Source organism: Pararge aegeria, chromosome 9 (assembly GCF_905163445.1).
Source record: "Pararge aegeria chromosome 9, ilParAegt1.1, whole genome shotgun sequence".
Taxonomy (NCBI): Eukaryota; Metazoa; Arthropoda; class Insecta; order Lepidoptera; family Nymphalidae; genus Pararge; species Pararge aegeria.
In genome coordinates this window covers 14051381-14067675 of record NC_053188.1, presented here as the reverse complement: position 1 = coordinate 14067675, position 16295 = coordinate 14051381, and the positions used below count along the sequence as shown (strand labels likewise).

General features: G+C 35.8%; 1 protein-coding gene across 2 annotated transcripts; it reads left to right on the top strand.

Moving 5' to 3' along the window:
* The first annotated feature begins 1640 nt into the window (after window positions 1–1640).
* Window positions 1641–16291, top strand: LOC120626577 (tetratricopeptide repeat protein 21B-like). 2 transcript variants are annotated; one of them, XM_039894128.1, is made up of 13 exons: window positions 1641–1833; window positions 3337–3440; window positions 3661–5715; window positions 5794–6079; window positions 6204–6397; window positions 6584–6976; window positions 7305–7409; window positions 7741–7912; window positions 9243–9429; window positions 12376–12579; window positions 13284–13382; window positions 14676–14794; window positions 15510–16291. In XM_039894128.1, exons 3-13 carry the CDS (start codon window positions 3793–3795, stop codon window positions 15746–15748), a joined length of 3921 nt encoding a protein of 1306 aa, XP_039750062.1. In that variant the 5' UTR covers window positions 1641–1833; window positions 3337–3440; window positions 3661–3792; the 3' UTR covers window positions 15749–16291. The 2 variants fall into 2 exon arrangements, with proteins under 2 accessions (XP_039750062.1, XP_039750061.1); XM_039894127.1 differs by having other exon boundaries at window positions 3334–3440.
* The last annotated feature ends 4 nt before the right edge of the window (window positions 16292–16295 follow it).

The window sequence follows — 16295 nt, the reverse complement described above, 5'->3', positions numbered from 1 at the left end:
GGCAAAGACCTTCTTGTCAAAGTTCTATTAAAATTGGTTCAATCTTCTTCAGGTTCATTCAAGTTCTTCATGACTTCAATTTTAATAATTTCGAAGTGCTTACAACCTACAAGCCGCAAGGTTAGTTTTGCTGTGTACTTAGTATACTGCATACAGCGAGCACATACCCAATATGCTCACTGATTAGATACTGTTGTCTATTGTGTAGTCTTTGTATTGCACATTTAACTTATAAGGCCCGGTAGCAAAAATTAGAACAAGTGTCATAGCATGTTATAGAGAAGTAAATAATTGGTATCCTTAGAATTGTTTAAGACAGGCGACACCTGTTAACAACTGACAAGCCAAGCTTCCGAGATATCACCTACAGGACTTTTTTATCTTTAGAGGTATGTAAAGGAAAATTAAGCGGTGATAGCCCAGTGGAGGACTTCGGGCTCACTTTCGGTGAGGACTTAGTTAATACCCTGAAATGCACGTTATGTGCGTTTTAGGTCATTAAGACTTGCTTTAGCGGCGAAGGAGAATATCGTCAGGAAACCTGGGTTTGGGCCGCTACCCATAAGAAGCTCCCCAAACTTGTGATCATTATTTTATTAGGTAAAAGGTACCTACATTATAGATAGTTTTGCCCTAAATTAAAACCAGTACCGTCATTTCAATCCATCTACTTAAATATATTATGCAGTGCCGTGAGGGCAGATTAGAAGTTAGTCATCACCACCCCTCCTCTTGCCGCGGTTGTAAGACGAGATGACTAAGGAAATACAATGAAGAACGGACAGCAGCGTCCTTTGTGCTACTACTACCGTCTACTGCGATCACCGAGCGGTCTGCCCAACGTCATGAGTATGGGTAAACCCTCCCGATGTATGATTTTTATGTTACAGCTATTAGAACGAGAAATTGTGATTGAAATACTAGACAAATAATATACCATCATCCTTTTAACATGGTACTGCGGGAAACCGTCTGTACTCTAACAGAATAGAGGGTTTTACAACATGGACCCACAGACAAAATGATTTTAATGATTATCAATTGCCTTTTCCCTACGGGAAAGAATAAAGAAAATAAGGATTGTCAAATGTCAAATGTCAGTATCATTTTGACAATATGTTAATTGATAACTATGGAGGGTAGAGGTAAGGAGAGTCATCTGTGTATATGAAAAAGTGTCGTCAAAATGTATTAAATTAGGATGGCGCCACATTTGCATCAGGGTAACTCTTAAAAGAAGCGCCAAATATAAATATTGTTAGAGTAGGCTTGAAAAATAAACAAGGAAGTATAGGAGATACAAGGAAGTAAGGTTATATTTACCACAATATTTTGTACAACGTAAGTTGTTGAAATTCTCAATAATTAACTACTTAAGTCGATAATGACATTAAATTTTTTAACTCGGCATACTTCAATTCATCTACGATTGCTACATTCATACCATACTCTGTGCATCCACCAGCGCCATTGTGGAGGATTTTTGAACTGTTATTTAGCGCAACAACTGGACACTTTTTCAACTTTTCTCCCATATAAGATGACTCTCCTTACCTCTACCCTCCATAGAAAGAATAAAGAAAATAAGGATTGTCAAATGTCAAATGTCAGTATCATTTTGACAATATGTTAATTGATAACCTATGATGTCCGACTGAGCGATTTTGATTCATATACATTCCGTTTACGTTAAAGTTCCAGTGCAGTTCTATTAGATTTAAACATTTTAACCCATGTCTGGAATGACTACACGGCTTAGAGCCTTCTCCACGCAAGCGTTGAAGGTTGTCAACAATGTTGCTAGGCAACAGTTCGTTGTGACTTTACAAAGCGGTACGCAGAGATTTTTATTACTTTTAGTTTTACCATTGCGCCTAAGTGTTAGTGACTATATCTATTTGACATAATTAAAAGAATGAACAACGTATTATTTCAAGTAATTAACTCATCCTCACTATTCTAACGGCAATTAACGGCAAGTTTTTTCGGTACATATAGCATAGGCACTAGGCAGAATTAGAAGCATGATGTGCATTTTGTAATACTTGAGGTTAAGACTATTTTCACAACACTTTGATCTCTAAGATTTATTCTATAAAACCCCATCATCATTATCATCACATCAACCCATTTCCAGCCCACTACAGAGCACCAGTCTCCTTCCTCAACGAGGAGGGGTTAAGGCCGTAGTCCACCACGCTGGCCCAGTGCGGATTGGTGGAATTCACACACCTTTAAGAACATTATGTAGAACTCTCAGGCATGCAGGTTTCCTTTATCATTGAAGCAAGTGATATTTTAATTACTAGAAACACACATGCCTTAGAAAAGTTAGAGGTGCATACTGGGATATGAACTCAGCCCCCCTAAAGTGAAGTCAAGCTCCACCAAATGCTGTATTGCCAAATTACCATTTCAATGCGCTTTCACCGCTTTCATGAAACCGCATTGTGTTTCATTTATTATTAATAAAATACTAGTTGTGTCCTGTTCTTTACCTTGGTTAAATTCACAAAATGAAGGCCATGTGGTTTCTCGAAAACAAACTACTATCAAAAATGCCAACCAATAGTTTATTTAAATCACACTGGTGGTTCCTGTAAATAGCCCATTCAAACCATATAGGCTCCTCCAACAACTTATTTTTGAATATTAGTGTATACACCGAATTAAGAACATACAGAATCCTCATTCAGCCATTATTGCATGCAGTGCATTGTGTCTAAAAACAGAAAACCTCCAGTGCAAATCTCACTTCACACACGCTTTATGTTGCTAGCTCACAAACTTTCCAATTTTCCTCATTTTCTGGTAAATGTTTAGAACAGTCGGTAAAAAATTACTGTCAACTTCTAAATGAATGAAGTAACCAACCGTTTGTTTGTTAAACACTTCTAAAGTGGAATATTTTTTGATGCTTCAATATAAGTTGTGTTGCGTGCGTTGTAAGTAATTAAAAATATCACTTGCTTCAACGGTGAAGGAAAACGTCGTAAGGAAACCAGCATGCCTCAGAGTTCTACATAATGTTCTCAAAGGTTTGTGGAGTCCACCAATCCGCACTGGGCCAGTGTGGTGGACTACGGCCTAAGCTCCTTCTCATTGTGAGAGGAGACCCGTGCCCTGTAGTGGGTTGGTAATGGGTTGATATGATGATGATGGTGAAGTTGTGTGGGCGGATTCTGTATGTTCTTAATATATAAAGTGACTGTAAGGTTCATATAAAACTAAGCAGTCGCAGCTTTTGCTTTGGTTTGGCCTGTATTAGCTATAAATACATGAAAAGCTGTCTCAGTGATATTATTAAATTATAATTTAAGATGTTTCCAACAGCAGAGGCGACTATAGATTATAATAAGCAAGACAAGATAATAACTTTCCTCCACACAAACGTACCAAAAGAGTTTCAAGGAAAAGGTGTTGGAAAATTGTTAGCAGAGGTCAGTATTAATCCTTATTTATAATAATAAATGCAAAAGTTTGTTTGTTTGTTTGATTTAACTCAGAAAACAAACTTTTCCTACAGAATTTGTAAAAAACTGTTAAAATGCAGACAAAGAATGCATAAAAATTAATATATTTTATAAAACTACATCTATCGTACTATAATACTACAATCTTGTTTCCTACATTACATTACATAATTGTATTTATTTCTAGCATGCATTTACTTATGCATCTGATAACAGCTTGGATGTGATATGCAAATGCCATTTTCTTGCAAAATTTTATCAGGATAATTTAAATAAGTTTAAGAATCTTGAAGTTAAATTAGATTTGGATTAGTACAAAATGGATCTTATGTGGTATAGGTGTAATATACATTATTATTTACGGGAAAAATGTTACGGTAAGTCAAAGAAAATATCTCTGGAAGCATCAAAAAAATTTGCTGACAATGCAGAATTCTTATTTTATCATGGCTTAGCAAATATATTGGAAGGACAAGTTCAAATAGGCATTAATATTTTATCACCATTGCAATCTGATAGAAACTTGCAATTTGCCACTGTAATGGCCCTCATTTACAGCCATAAACTATTGAATAGTAATGAAAGAGATGAATTGTATAATCTAGAATCAAAACTGAAAGAAGAAAAGAAGCAAGCTAACACATTATCTTTCTATTATGCTGGTTTATTCTTGTCAATGGCAGAAAAGTATGAAAAAGCATCTGAATATATCAACAAGTGTTTGAGGAAGGATCCTAATAATTTAGAGGCCATTATTTTAAAAGGCTGGAATGATATGTACATGAATGTTGGTGAAGTACAAACTTCTATTCTTGATTGTTTGGAATTAGCTCTTCAAAAAAGTGACAGACACATTGAAGCCATTTTAGGCTTGGCAAAATATAGATACTTGGCTAAGGATTATAATGCTTGCAATACATTATTAGATAAACTTATAGTTAATTACCCTGGTCAAGTAGTCCCTCTTACAGAGAAATTGAAGAATGAATTTGCAGCTTCAAGATGGGATGCTATTTATGATTCACTTGAAAGAGTCCTTTCTGTAGAACCTACTAATTTGGAGGCTTTAAAAGTAAGAATATTCATTGCACTCTGTAAAAATTCAGACTACATTGAAGCAGTTGACCAACTGAATACATTTTTTACTGTATTGGAGAATGAAGAAACTAACAATGGCTATCAGTTTTATCACACAGCCCAAGTTTTTTCTAAAGTTTGCGGAAGATCCAGTGCAGTTCTCTCTCAGGTTTTTAAATTTTCACAATATGCATCAGAAATGAATTCAAATAATGTTGATTATTTAAGTGAGGTTGGTTATCAATGTATTCTACAAGGAAAATACAAAGATTCCTTGAGTTTTTTCAAAGCAGCGAGCAAGGTTGATAGTAACTCTATAACTGCTTTGTGTGGACTAACTCTTTGTCAAATGTATGATAATGGGCCAACCGAACAGATTGCACAACAGGTTGAATTGTTGTTTGAAATGCAAGGGACACAGAAATTTCCAATTCTCTATCTACTGTCAGCACAATTAAATAGTAAGAATTCTAATGCTGTTACCTTTCTTAATAATGCAATTGATACACAAATAGCATTAGCTGCTCGCTACCCATATAGTTTAACATACATAAAAAATTTGGATCCTGATTTTTTGCTGGAGGTGTATAAAGAGTACAAGAAACATATACCAAAAAAACCATTTGTAATTGTTGGATATCTCTTATATTCTCAAGAAGGAAACAACGCTTCAGTGGCGAATTGTTTTAAACTGTTAAGCACAATATGTAAATCTTGTCCTGGATTAATAACAGCTTTGTATGAATTAGCAAAGCTAAAATTTCTATTTGGTTACTCAACTGAAGCTCAGACTCTAGCTCAACAAATAGGTGATCTTGATAATACTCACGCTGGAAGTCAAGTATTACTAGCCCAGATATTCATTCAACAAGGTGCGTTTACAAAAGCAACTCAAACTCTAGAGATGTGTTTGAGTTATAATTTTAAAATACGAGACAGTGTAATGTATCATTTTCTAAATGGGATTATTTTGAAAAACATGAACCAACTCCAGGATGCTCTATCAAGCTTTATAACAAGTCTCCAAATACTGACAAGCAAGAATAACGTCGGTAGGCAACAAGAAGGTGATCTGAATATAATAGATAAATCTACGTTGTTTTTACAAATAATCGAACTACAAACTACATTAGGACAATTTGGTGAAGCTGGTAAAACTATGCAAGTAAGTACATGAAGTCTATAGAAACATTGTCTTTAAACTTTATTATATCTAAAATTGAATCTTAAATTTATATTGTAGGAAGCGATACAAGTAATTTCATACACATCCGAAGAAAGTCGCTTACTTATAGCACGTGCAGATTTAGCATTGAATAAAGGTGATATTGATAATGCGATTGAAATTCTTAATGAAGTGAAACCGGGACAGCCATATTATTTTCAAGCTCACACTAAAATGGCACATATTTATCTAAAAGAGAAAAATGATCGAGCAATGTTTACCTCATGCTATAAGGATATTGTTAACAACCATCCAATGGCAGATGCGCATACAATGATGGGCGACGCTTTTATGTCAATTCATGGTATGTATAAATGTACCATATTGAATGATATATAGAAAATAGTTAATACAATCGCATGGTCTGTGATACTCATGAAGTAATGAACATTAATAAATATTCAATAATTCTTATCTTACGGTTTCAGAACCCATACAGGCAGCTGAATCTTACGAAACTGCACTGAAAGGAAATCCAAAAGACATTCAGTTAATCAAAAAGTTGGGATTAGCTTTAGTTAAAATGCATGAGTATGATAAAGCAATGCAACATTATGAAAACACAATCAGATTGTTAAATGACGATGAACTAAAATTTGAGTATTTGGAACTACTCATTAAGGTAGGTTTATTGTATATTTAAGTTCAATATAAAAAAGTTATTACTTGTCCTGCAAATATGATCTTAAAGAAGAACCTTCTTGTAGCGTACCTAATTGCAATAGACTCGAAAATCAGTTTCTCTCGACTATTCTTTTACTATGCAAAATGAGCCGTTAGATATATCAACAATTTAAACCCTTTTCAGCTTAAACATTATGACAAAGTTGATTCCAATATATCTTCCGAATTAAATCAAATGTACAATAAAGAAAAGGATATCACAACTTTCAAAAGACGTATACGGCTTCTACTAACACAAGCAAGTGCAAGAGAACTTAAAAAACCTGCTGCTGGAAACACGAATCTACTTTTAACCGAAGCGAAAGATTTACAAATGGCAGTTTTAAAGAGAGTCGAAATAGATTCGAGGGGAGATATAGAAGAAGAGAAAAAGCAGTTGTCATCTATCCTTTGCTCTTTGGCTAAAGTTAAGTCTCTTAAGGAACCTGCGGTCGCTGCTCATTTGTATTCAGAGGCATTATTACACTGTCCAAGAGATCCGTCCACATTACTAGCGTTAGCCAAACTATACGCTCAGGTATGTTTTATCTACTTAATTGAAATGAAAATCTAAACTTATAGTGCTTATTTGATTCAGATTGTAAGGGAAACTATAAGTGATGTGCCGGCTAGGCTTTTCATTGAACCCAGCATTATCTTCAGCTTTGCTTAACATAGCTTTATTGGAAATGGAAAAGCTAAGCTAGCCAAATCTATGAAAACCAAGGTGATAGATTCCACCCACGTGATTTCACTTTTGATAAAATAGCAATGTTGTTACAAGGATGCTTTTAATCGGTCTAAAATCTATCGGATCAGACAACTAAAGTCTTTAGTGATTTAATTCTAAAATATCTAAATTTTAGATGAACAATCCAGAAAGATGTGAAGAAACGTGCGCCGTTCTCTTAAACGCTGATCCGAACAACGAATCAGCAGCAGTTATGATGGCAGATTTAGCTTTCCGGAAGGTAAATAATTATTTATTTAGTCTTATTGAATGTTCGGGAAATAACCGATTTTAATTCATTTTGTATATTTGTATTAGAGGGTTTTTTTTTAATATATACATACTTATTAGTCGTCTGAATCCTTTGAATCACTTTCGTTTTGCTGTCAGTTCAGCGTGATGCACGTATACAAGTACATTTCGGCAGAACGATAATGCCGAGTCTTTGAAGTAGCCCCCGCCGCCGCGGGTTAACATAACGCAGAAACTATTTTAGAATTAACTATATTTCCGCAGTATCCGTGAGGAACTACTTCAAATTCGTGTCACTGACTAATAGTTATTGAATACAGGTGGATTTTGAGACAGCCCAACGTCATTTAGAACAGATATTGTCTGTGAAAGCAACTAGTTGGGAAGCTCTAGCGCAGCTCATTGAAGTACAATGGAGGCGCGGTAAGCTGAGTGAAGTGGAGCAAACTCTGGAAACTGCTAAGAAGCTTCTAGACAGTCAAGATGATCCTGGTGAGCTTTACGTTATACCAAAGGGTACTTGCTTAAATAACGACTAAGTATATACAATTTTTTTCTATTGTAGAAATTAGATTATTGATTATCCTGTTCTCCAACCAGACCAGGTCATCAAAATTATGTTAATAAATAAGTCCTATTATAGTATAAAGGACTACGTAATCGATAAAAATGCTTGGGTGTGAATTATTGCTCTAACCAGGTTGCTCTTCTAATAATTTTAAATGACATAGTGAGATGGTGATAACAAAAAAAAAATCACCCGGCTAAGTTTGTTGTGGGCTTCTTAGACCAGGACGCGTTTGGAACCCTCCTAGCTTTAGTTTTAAGTTTACGAATGTGGTTATCGCCATCATCTCAAAGTCAAAAGTCAAAGTCAAAGTTATTTTTGACATTGACTTTACGTTTCGAGTTGTCTAAGAAGAACAAAGATTTTTTTATGGTACTTTGATATCTTAAGTAATTTTCGAAGAGTTTTTTTTTTAATTCTTTTTTTTAAGGGTTTTTACAGAACAGCTGCATGTCAGCCCTATCGAAGAGTTTGTAGAATAAAACATAGATTAAGCTACTTGCACATACCTATGTTTTTATATAATAACGTAGTTTAAATCAACATCATAGCCTAATGTTGCTTGGTTAGCGACGGTAAGACTAATATCAAAATCATTAAGTTTCCCAATTTACCCATTTTTGGCAGGTAACTCCTACTTCAGGCGGTAATTGGTAAATTCTCCATTTATCAGGTTAACTGAATGCGCGTTTGATGCAGAATACTGTTTTAACAAATGCCGCAGACATGTCACCATATCAATGTCACTATAATTCACGGGTCTCCTCCAACAATGAGAAGGATTTTGGCTGTATTCCACCAGTGCCGATCGGAACTCCACGCGCCTTTGAGAACATTGTGGAGTACTCTTAGGCGTGCAGTTTCCCTCACCATGTTTTATTATATAAGTGATATCTGTATATCAAAGATTTTAAACTAAGTTGTTAATCAACATTTCTTAAATATACGGGACTCTCCCGTCGTGACCACGATCCATGGGTCGAAATATCGACTAATCCAAAAATATTATCGTGGTATGTACCCGTTGAACTATATTTAAGAAATATCGTCTGCGACATGTTCATAACTCCTTTGTGGGGCTGTGTATACGTTTTCACAACATGATCCTATGGTAAATCTGGTTTCACCAATGCATCCATTAAAACAATGTGTTAAAACAACACATTTAATACAGGTTACGAGGTTACTAAATAATTTATGAATTTCTTAATGACGGTGACTTTTTTTTAATTTCATCTAGTTCATTTTTTGCAGGCTACTCTTACTGTTCGGGTATATATTCCATATATCAGGGTAAAGGGAACGCAGCACTCCGTCAACTGAACCAGGCGCGACGCTCACCCCGTTGGGGGCAAAACGCCGCGAAACGGATGGTACTCCTGTGCCTTTCACAACACGCGCCTGACGCTTTACAAGACAACCTGAGTGCCAGCGATGACTCGTATGTATTCATGCCTCTTTATGTTTCCCTGTTACACATAATGCCAAAGAAGATAGAATTGTATTTGTATCACCGGTAATCGCAATCATTACGATGCAGTCTCCTTGTGGATCTAAACACTCAACTATTATTCCAGCAAACAAAATCCGACGTCAAATCTTACTTTGAATAAATGTACCCATTTGTTTTATTAGTCACTAGCTGTTGCCCGCGATTACGTCTGCGTTTTATTTTATTTTTTGATGTGGCATTCAATTTAGTTGTAATTCTAAAAAATTTTTAAGTAAGTATTCAGTATTGCCTAAGCCTTAATTGAGGGGTTTGCTGCTGTTCGCTGAGGAGTTCTGCCCTCCATCTCCAACAACATTCATCAGATATACACAAACTTGAGGCAAAATTAAACACATATAGTACAAAAATAATTATTTAAATCGGTTATAATTTTTTGGAGTTATGGTGTTAAATCGTCATACACTTTCATCCCCTCTCCCAAAGGAACCGAGCTTAATGTCGGGATAAAAAGTATCCTATAAATTTGTTAGAAAAAAGAAAATTGATAAAAATATGATGATAGGTGAATCACTAAAAATAGAGACTTCCACAGTTTTTCTGGGCGTGACCTTGGATAATAAGCTACACTGGGGTGCCCATATAGATTCACTAGCGGGTAAACTAAGCTCGGCTGCCTACGCAGTCAGAAAAATTAGACAGATTACTGACGTTGAAATAGCTAGGCTAGTTTATTTTGCGTACTTTCATAGTGTTATGTCCTATGGAATCTTGTTATGGGGTAAAGCAGCTGATATCGAAACTATATTTATATTGCAGAAAAGAGCTGTACGGTCAATATATAAACTTAAATCACGCGAATCCCTCCGTGAGAGTTTAAAAAAATAGGCATACTTACTGTAGCTTCACAATATATTTATAACAATATAGTATTTGTAAGACAACATATTAGTCTTTATAAACAAAAAGTGGACATAAACAGTCAACTGTCACCTGCATATCGTCTGCGTAAGGTACAGGGATCATTTGTGGGATTGAGTATACGCTTTTATAATATGATTCCTAAGGTGATTTTGGACCTGCCAATGCACAAGTTTAAAGAATTTGTTAAAACACATTTATTACAACGAGCTTACTATACAATTGATGAATTTTTTAATGACAAGGTTGCTTGGAAGCATCCGGCTCCGCTTTCAGCTTTCACAAGATAGAAAAATGAATGTTAAAATGCAAAATGTAAATTGTTGATGTTGGAAAAGAGCAACTGCTGAGTCTCTTGCCGGCTTCTTCTCGGTAGAATCTGCCTTCCGAACCGGTGGTAGAATCACTACGAACAGACAGACTTGACGTTTCAAAAGTGCTTGTATTAGGCCTACTTGAAATAAATGATTTTTGAATTGAATTTTGAATTGAATTTGAATTATATTACTTCTAACAAGAATATGTCTACAAAGTTTCATGAGGATCGGTTAAGTAGTTTTTGCGTGAAAGCGTAACAAACAAACTTACATTGTAAAGCATAAATGTCTGATTTGAGTAGTAAAAGTATAGGTTTTTGTGATGCCAATTCGTCCGGAGTAGAACCGCCATGCTGATTTCTGCCGCCAAGCCGCATTGCAGTGTTACGGTCTAAAGAGGGTGGCTGCCGGTGCAATTACAGGAACATGAACCTACGCCTAAGGTTGGACACGTGGTGGAACTCTTTAGAACGTGTTCCTTAAACAACGTGTAAATGAAAACCGAAATAATACTTCACAGGCTTTAGAGGTACATTATGTACTGTCTCTGAGACTTATCTGTGAACCGAAACCCTAATAGTTTTTGAGATAACCACTGCCATAGTTTTAACTGAAATAAATCAGATACATCCCTAACATCACATGCAAAATTAAAGTCATGTACGCGACGCGTACTATGCCTGTGTCGGTCTTTTATCTTCAGTAGGGTCATAAGTAAGCTCTTAAAATGCTTTGAATTCGTTTGTAGGGAAAAATAAGTATGCTTCTTTTGATTTAATATTTTTACAGGTTGATTCCTTATGATATATACTTATGCATTCTTCTACATTGTTTCGTAATTCGGTTCCACGTTGTATGCGCTGCGAAGTAATGCTCATATTCATTCCAGTAGTAGTAAAGCTTTGTGTGACAGCTCGTCCAAGTATTTCTGCCGAGCATCATTGTGGCAAAGTTGTGATCCGGTCTGAAGGGCGTGGTGGCCGGTTGGACACGTGGTGGAACTTTTTAGAACGTGTTCCTTAAACAACGTGTAAATGAAAACTGAAATATTACTTCACAGCAGCGCTTCTCGCTTCATTGCAAATTTCATTGCACATAGGCAGTCGAGTGCATAGAGGGTATGCACAGGGTATGCAGATGATATAAAATCAAGAAAATCTCCAGTACGAGTTATAAATACTTAAGGGTAGGCTTTTAATAACTCTTACAATGCCTATCCTTTAGTTTTTTGTATTTTATTGGTTTTGGAGATTTTCTTGATTTTATATCATCTGCATACCCTGTGCATACCCTCTATGCACGCCACTGCACATAGGGCGGTACGTTGCTGGACCACTCGCCTGCCCTGCGAAGTTATGCTCTGTTTATGCGATGGTTTTCTACTAACCAGGTAGGCCGTATGCTTGGTCCGTTAATTATAGCTATGAAAAATTAATAAATAAAAATGTCCTTCTCAATTCATGGAATGAATATGGGCAATCTTACGCGGCACATAATTGTTGTGAATAAATACAGACTTTTATTTTGGCTGGCGACCAGTTTCACACAAACTTTGACCTATTCTAACCCTGAGTAGTTTGTTTTGCGCGACGTCATAACATAAAGCCCTGAAAGTTTTGAAACTTTTCAGTGGAACCGAACAAAATATTGTAACTTCAACTGTTTTTATTAAAGTTATTATTTCCTTGGATTTTTTCAGCGACACGAGACTTCTAGCCCTAAGAACGGCGGAGAAGCTTCTAGCAGACGTAGATCACACAGATCGTAATGCATTAAAAGCACTTCTGCAACTTGCCACTAAGAACAAATCCCAAGCAGATAAAGTTTTACAAGACATCTTGCCGTTGGCAACTGAAGACGGTTATCAGGACGACCCGTATCTTATTCTTGCAATCGCTAATGCGTAAGTGTCACAACGCTGCGAAACCCAATGGCGATAGCCTAGTAGTTAGTTAAGGCTTCGGGGGGCTGTAACTTTTCGGAGCTATGTGCGTTTTTAATTTGAGCAATTAGCACTTGCTTTATCGATGTAGGAAAACATTGTGACGAAACCAGCAAGCCTATGAGATTTCATAGCGTTTTCCAAAACGTGTGAATCCGCTCTTGGCTAGCTAGTGAATTACGGCCTTAACCCTTCTCGTTCTGAGAGAAGTCCCGTGCCCTATAGTGGGCAGGTAATGAATGACCCAAGAAGTTTGTTCTTTAAAGATTATTTTCACATATTTAGTGTTTATAGTAAAGTCTAACGGCTTTACGTGCCCTCCGGAGTACGTGGGTATATAATTCTTCTTATTATGAGAATAATTTGCAATACTCCGCGAAAAGCAGGATAATCTGTCTGTACTGTGTTCATTGTAAAGTCAATATCTCCTTAAAATGCTCCGCTGTCGGAGCGAAACGTGCGTAGTGTACATTGCTGAAGATCTGTTTGGTTTGGAGTATAAGGATTGAAGAAATTATAAATTTACAGCATACAGATTCTCCGGCTTTTCGTGGAGTATAGCAAATTAAGCTTTATTCTCATAATATATCACGGAATCCCGCAAAGTAACGCCGGCATCTATCCAATATGCAGGGTTTTATTTACTTATTATTTTAATATTCCAGGTACAATATTATGAAACAGCCAACTCGAGCTAAGAATATACTAAAAAGGGCCATATCAGCCATCCCTTGGACCCCAGAAAAGGCTGACGGTTTAGAAAAGTGAGTATTACTAACTTTTAAAAGTATTTTCCTGCATCTAAAATCGACTCTATTGTAAACAGCAACTAAGCTATATTAACAACACTAAAACAACATGATCGACTGCAGGGAGTATTTTACAATCATGACTGCTGTCATACAATACTTCGCATAAACGTAACGTAAACTAGTGTCATAATTTTGACCAATCACAAGACTTGATGAAATTAAACGGCGCTTTACGGCGATAAACTCTAACACTGTCGCTTAATTAATTAGGGAAAAGGGTACTAGCTTTGCGTACCCTTTTCCCTAAAAATAGTCTCGGGTTTTTGTTTATTGAAAAACTGTCCTAAGCTCGGTTTAATAATACGGCCCTAAGATCTGCCAAGCTAAAACGAAACACTCGGCGAGATTCGCATACCTCGTTCCTTTGGGTTTTTAGCCATTATTGGTCAGAAACGTTGACCACTAACGCCTAAGAAACTTAGTTGAACGTTGCAAAAAATTTCTTGTAGCTGCCGCAATAAGGCAAACCTACGTTAAACAATAATCTCTTGTTCTAATCTATTTTATAATAAAAATTTAAAAAATCCCCGTCTTTAAACATATTGCAAAAATGTGTAATTCACCATTTTGGTGCCAGCCATCTTGGTTTTGCAGTTTGTCATAAGCCCGTTTTCACTAACGACAGGCAAAGCAATGCCACAGTAAGTAAAGCCTAATCATAGAAGATTCCTAGGCATACATTTACTTTTCACCAATCGATTTTCACTAGGCATATATAACCTAACTTGTCTATGGTTCTTGCCACAAGGTGTGGTATTTTGGGTTTGTATTATCATATTTTTAATTTTTCGGATATAAGGTTATTAAAAAAAACGGATGATTATTTTTTTCGTCTTTCAAAATAGTTGCGACAGTTTACGAGTCCCCTAAACTTAACGATCCAAGGAATCGTTTTCGTAACTTAAGATGGCACCTAACGTTATTACAGTATACAAGAGTTCGTAAAACGTTTTTTTTCATCAGAAATGACGAGTTCACTAGGCATCCGATTACGGCTATCACTAGGTTTAGTGAAAACGGGCAATACTCAATAGTGTACCTGCTTTAGCTCAGGGCATGATTTCGGGTGCTTGGCAAATACATATTTAGGAACTAAAAAGAAGTCACAACCTATCTAAATAGAAGTCACAATTGTCAGTAACGTATGCGCAAACGTAGCAGTTTTTTTTTGCATAGGTCAAATGCGGCCCGAGTGTTATTTTCAACTGAAGATACACTGTTTTTATTAAAATAAATTGATTTAAGGTGCTGGTTAGAAGTAGCGGATAATCAAATAAGCTCAGGACGTACGGAAGCAGCGAAAGAAATTCTTACTAAAATCCTAAATCATAACAATTCTTGTGCAGCAGCGTATCAATATTTGGGTAAGTTTATTGATAACTTAGGGTTCACAGGAAGTGGATGCCTTTTAAAATGTTACCTACTATTTAACTCACTTGTGCTTTGGTTTCAATCTATGGCCTTTCACCCACATTCTGGTAGAACAGTATTGTTAAGAATTATGTGTATCCAATATTATTCGACTGCACTTTAGATTAGGTTTACGCTATATTAGTACGTAGTAAATTAGTACAAAAATCTTTTATCTTTTGGTCGATATTTGTAAATGAAACAACACTCATAAATTACTTGAATATGGAAGCGACCAATGTTTATATTTTGATTATACTGGCCGGAGTTATTCGACTTTTTTACAGAGTAGGTATTATACTGACCTTTTGAAATGTTACTATATAACTGACTGGTTGCTTTGGTTTCAATCTCTGACTTTGCACCCACAGTCTGGAAGAACAGTGGGTTAGAAATTGCTCCACTTTGTTAACTTTAAATCTCTGGTAGATTATTATCCACCAAAAGCCCGGATGAACAGTGGATTATAAATAACTCTTCATAGACGTATAGCAGTATTTGGGTTACCTTTTTGTCTCATCTTTCAGTTTCAAGCAAGAATATCCCTTTTAAAGTTTACTAATTTAACTCACTTCACTTTGCTTGCAAATGTTGCGATGGATTTCCTTTGACCATTTTGTTGGTCATTTGCTTTTATCGTCTATTATTATTATATAAAATATTTTTTAGGTCTCCTATCAGAAAAGGATCAAAACTATAAAAGTGCAGCACTCAATTACGACAACGCTTGGGTGCACACTGGCAAAAACGATCTGGCAATTGGTTACAAACTAGCCTACGCATATTTGAAGCTGAAGAAATACCCCGAATGTATAGTCGTCAGTAGACACATACTGAAAATTCGTCCGGAATACCCGAAACTCAAAAAGGAAATAATGGAAAAGGCGAAATCTAATTTGCGGACATAGATTTAGCAAAAAACTATGCTTGATTTGGGACACGTATTTAAAGGTGCACCGGTTGGATAAAAATTTATCACAAGTTAAACGCATTATGAATATAGGTACACAGCGGTTTTTTATCGTCGAATATGTACAACCGTCATAAAAAAATCACCCGTGTATATACTTTGAGTTTAGGCTAGCGAAAGGGATGGCCTTAATAATAATGCCGTCACGAATATTATTTTTGGAACATTCCGTTTAAATAGAATGTGTTATCAAAACGCTAAAAATTTGGCCTAATTTGTAACCATTTTTATTGTTAGTTTGACTTTTCTTTGTTAAGAAATCTGTGTACCCAATATTATTTGACTGCACTTGAGATTGGGGTTTACAGTATAGTAGTATTGGAGTTAATATTAGTACAAAAATCTTTTATATTTGGTGTATATTTGTAAAAGAAACAAAACTCATAAATTATTCGAATGTGAAAGCAGATGTTGTGAATGTTTATATTTTTATTATACTGGCCGGAATTATTTTAATTTTATACAGAGTAGGATAGAACAAATAA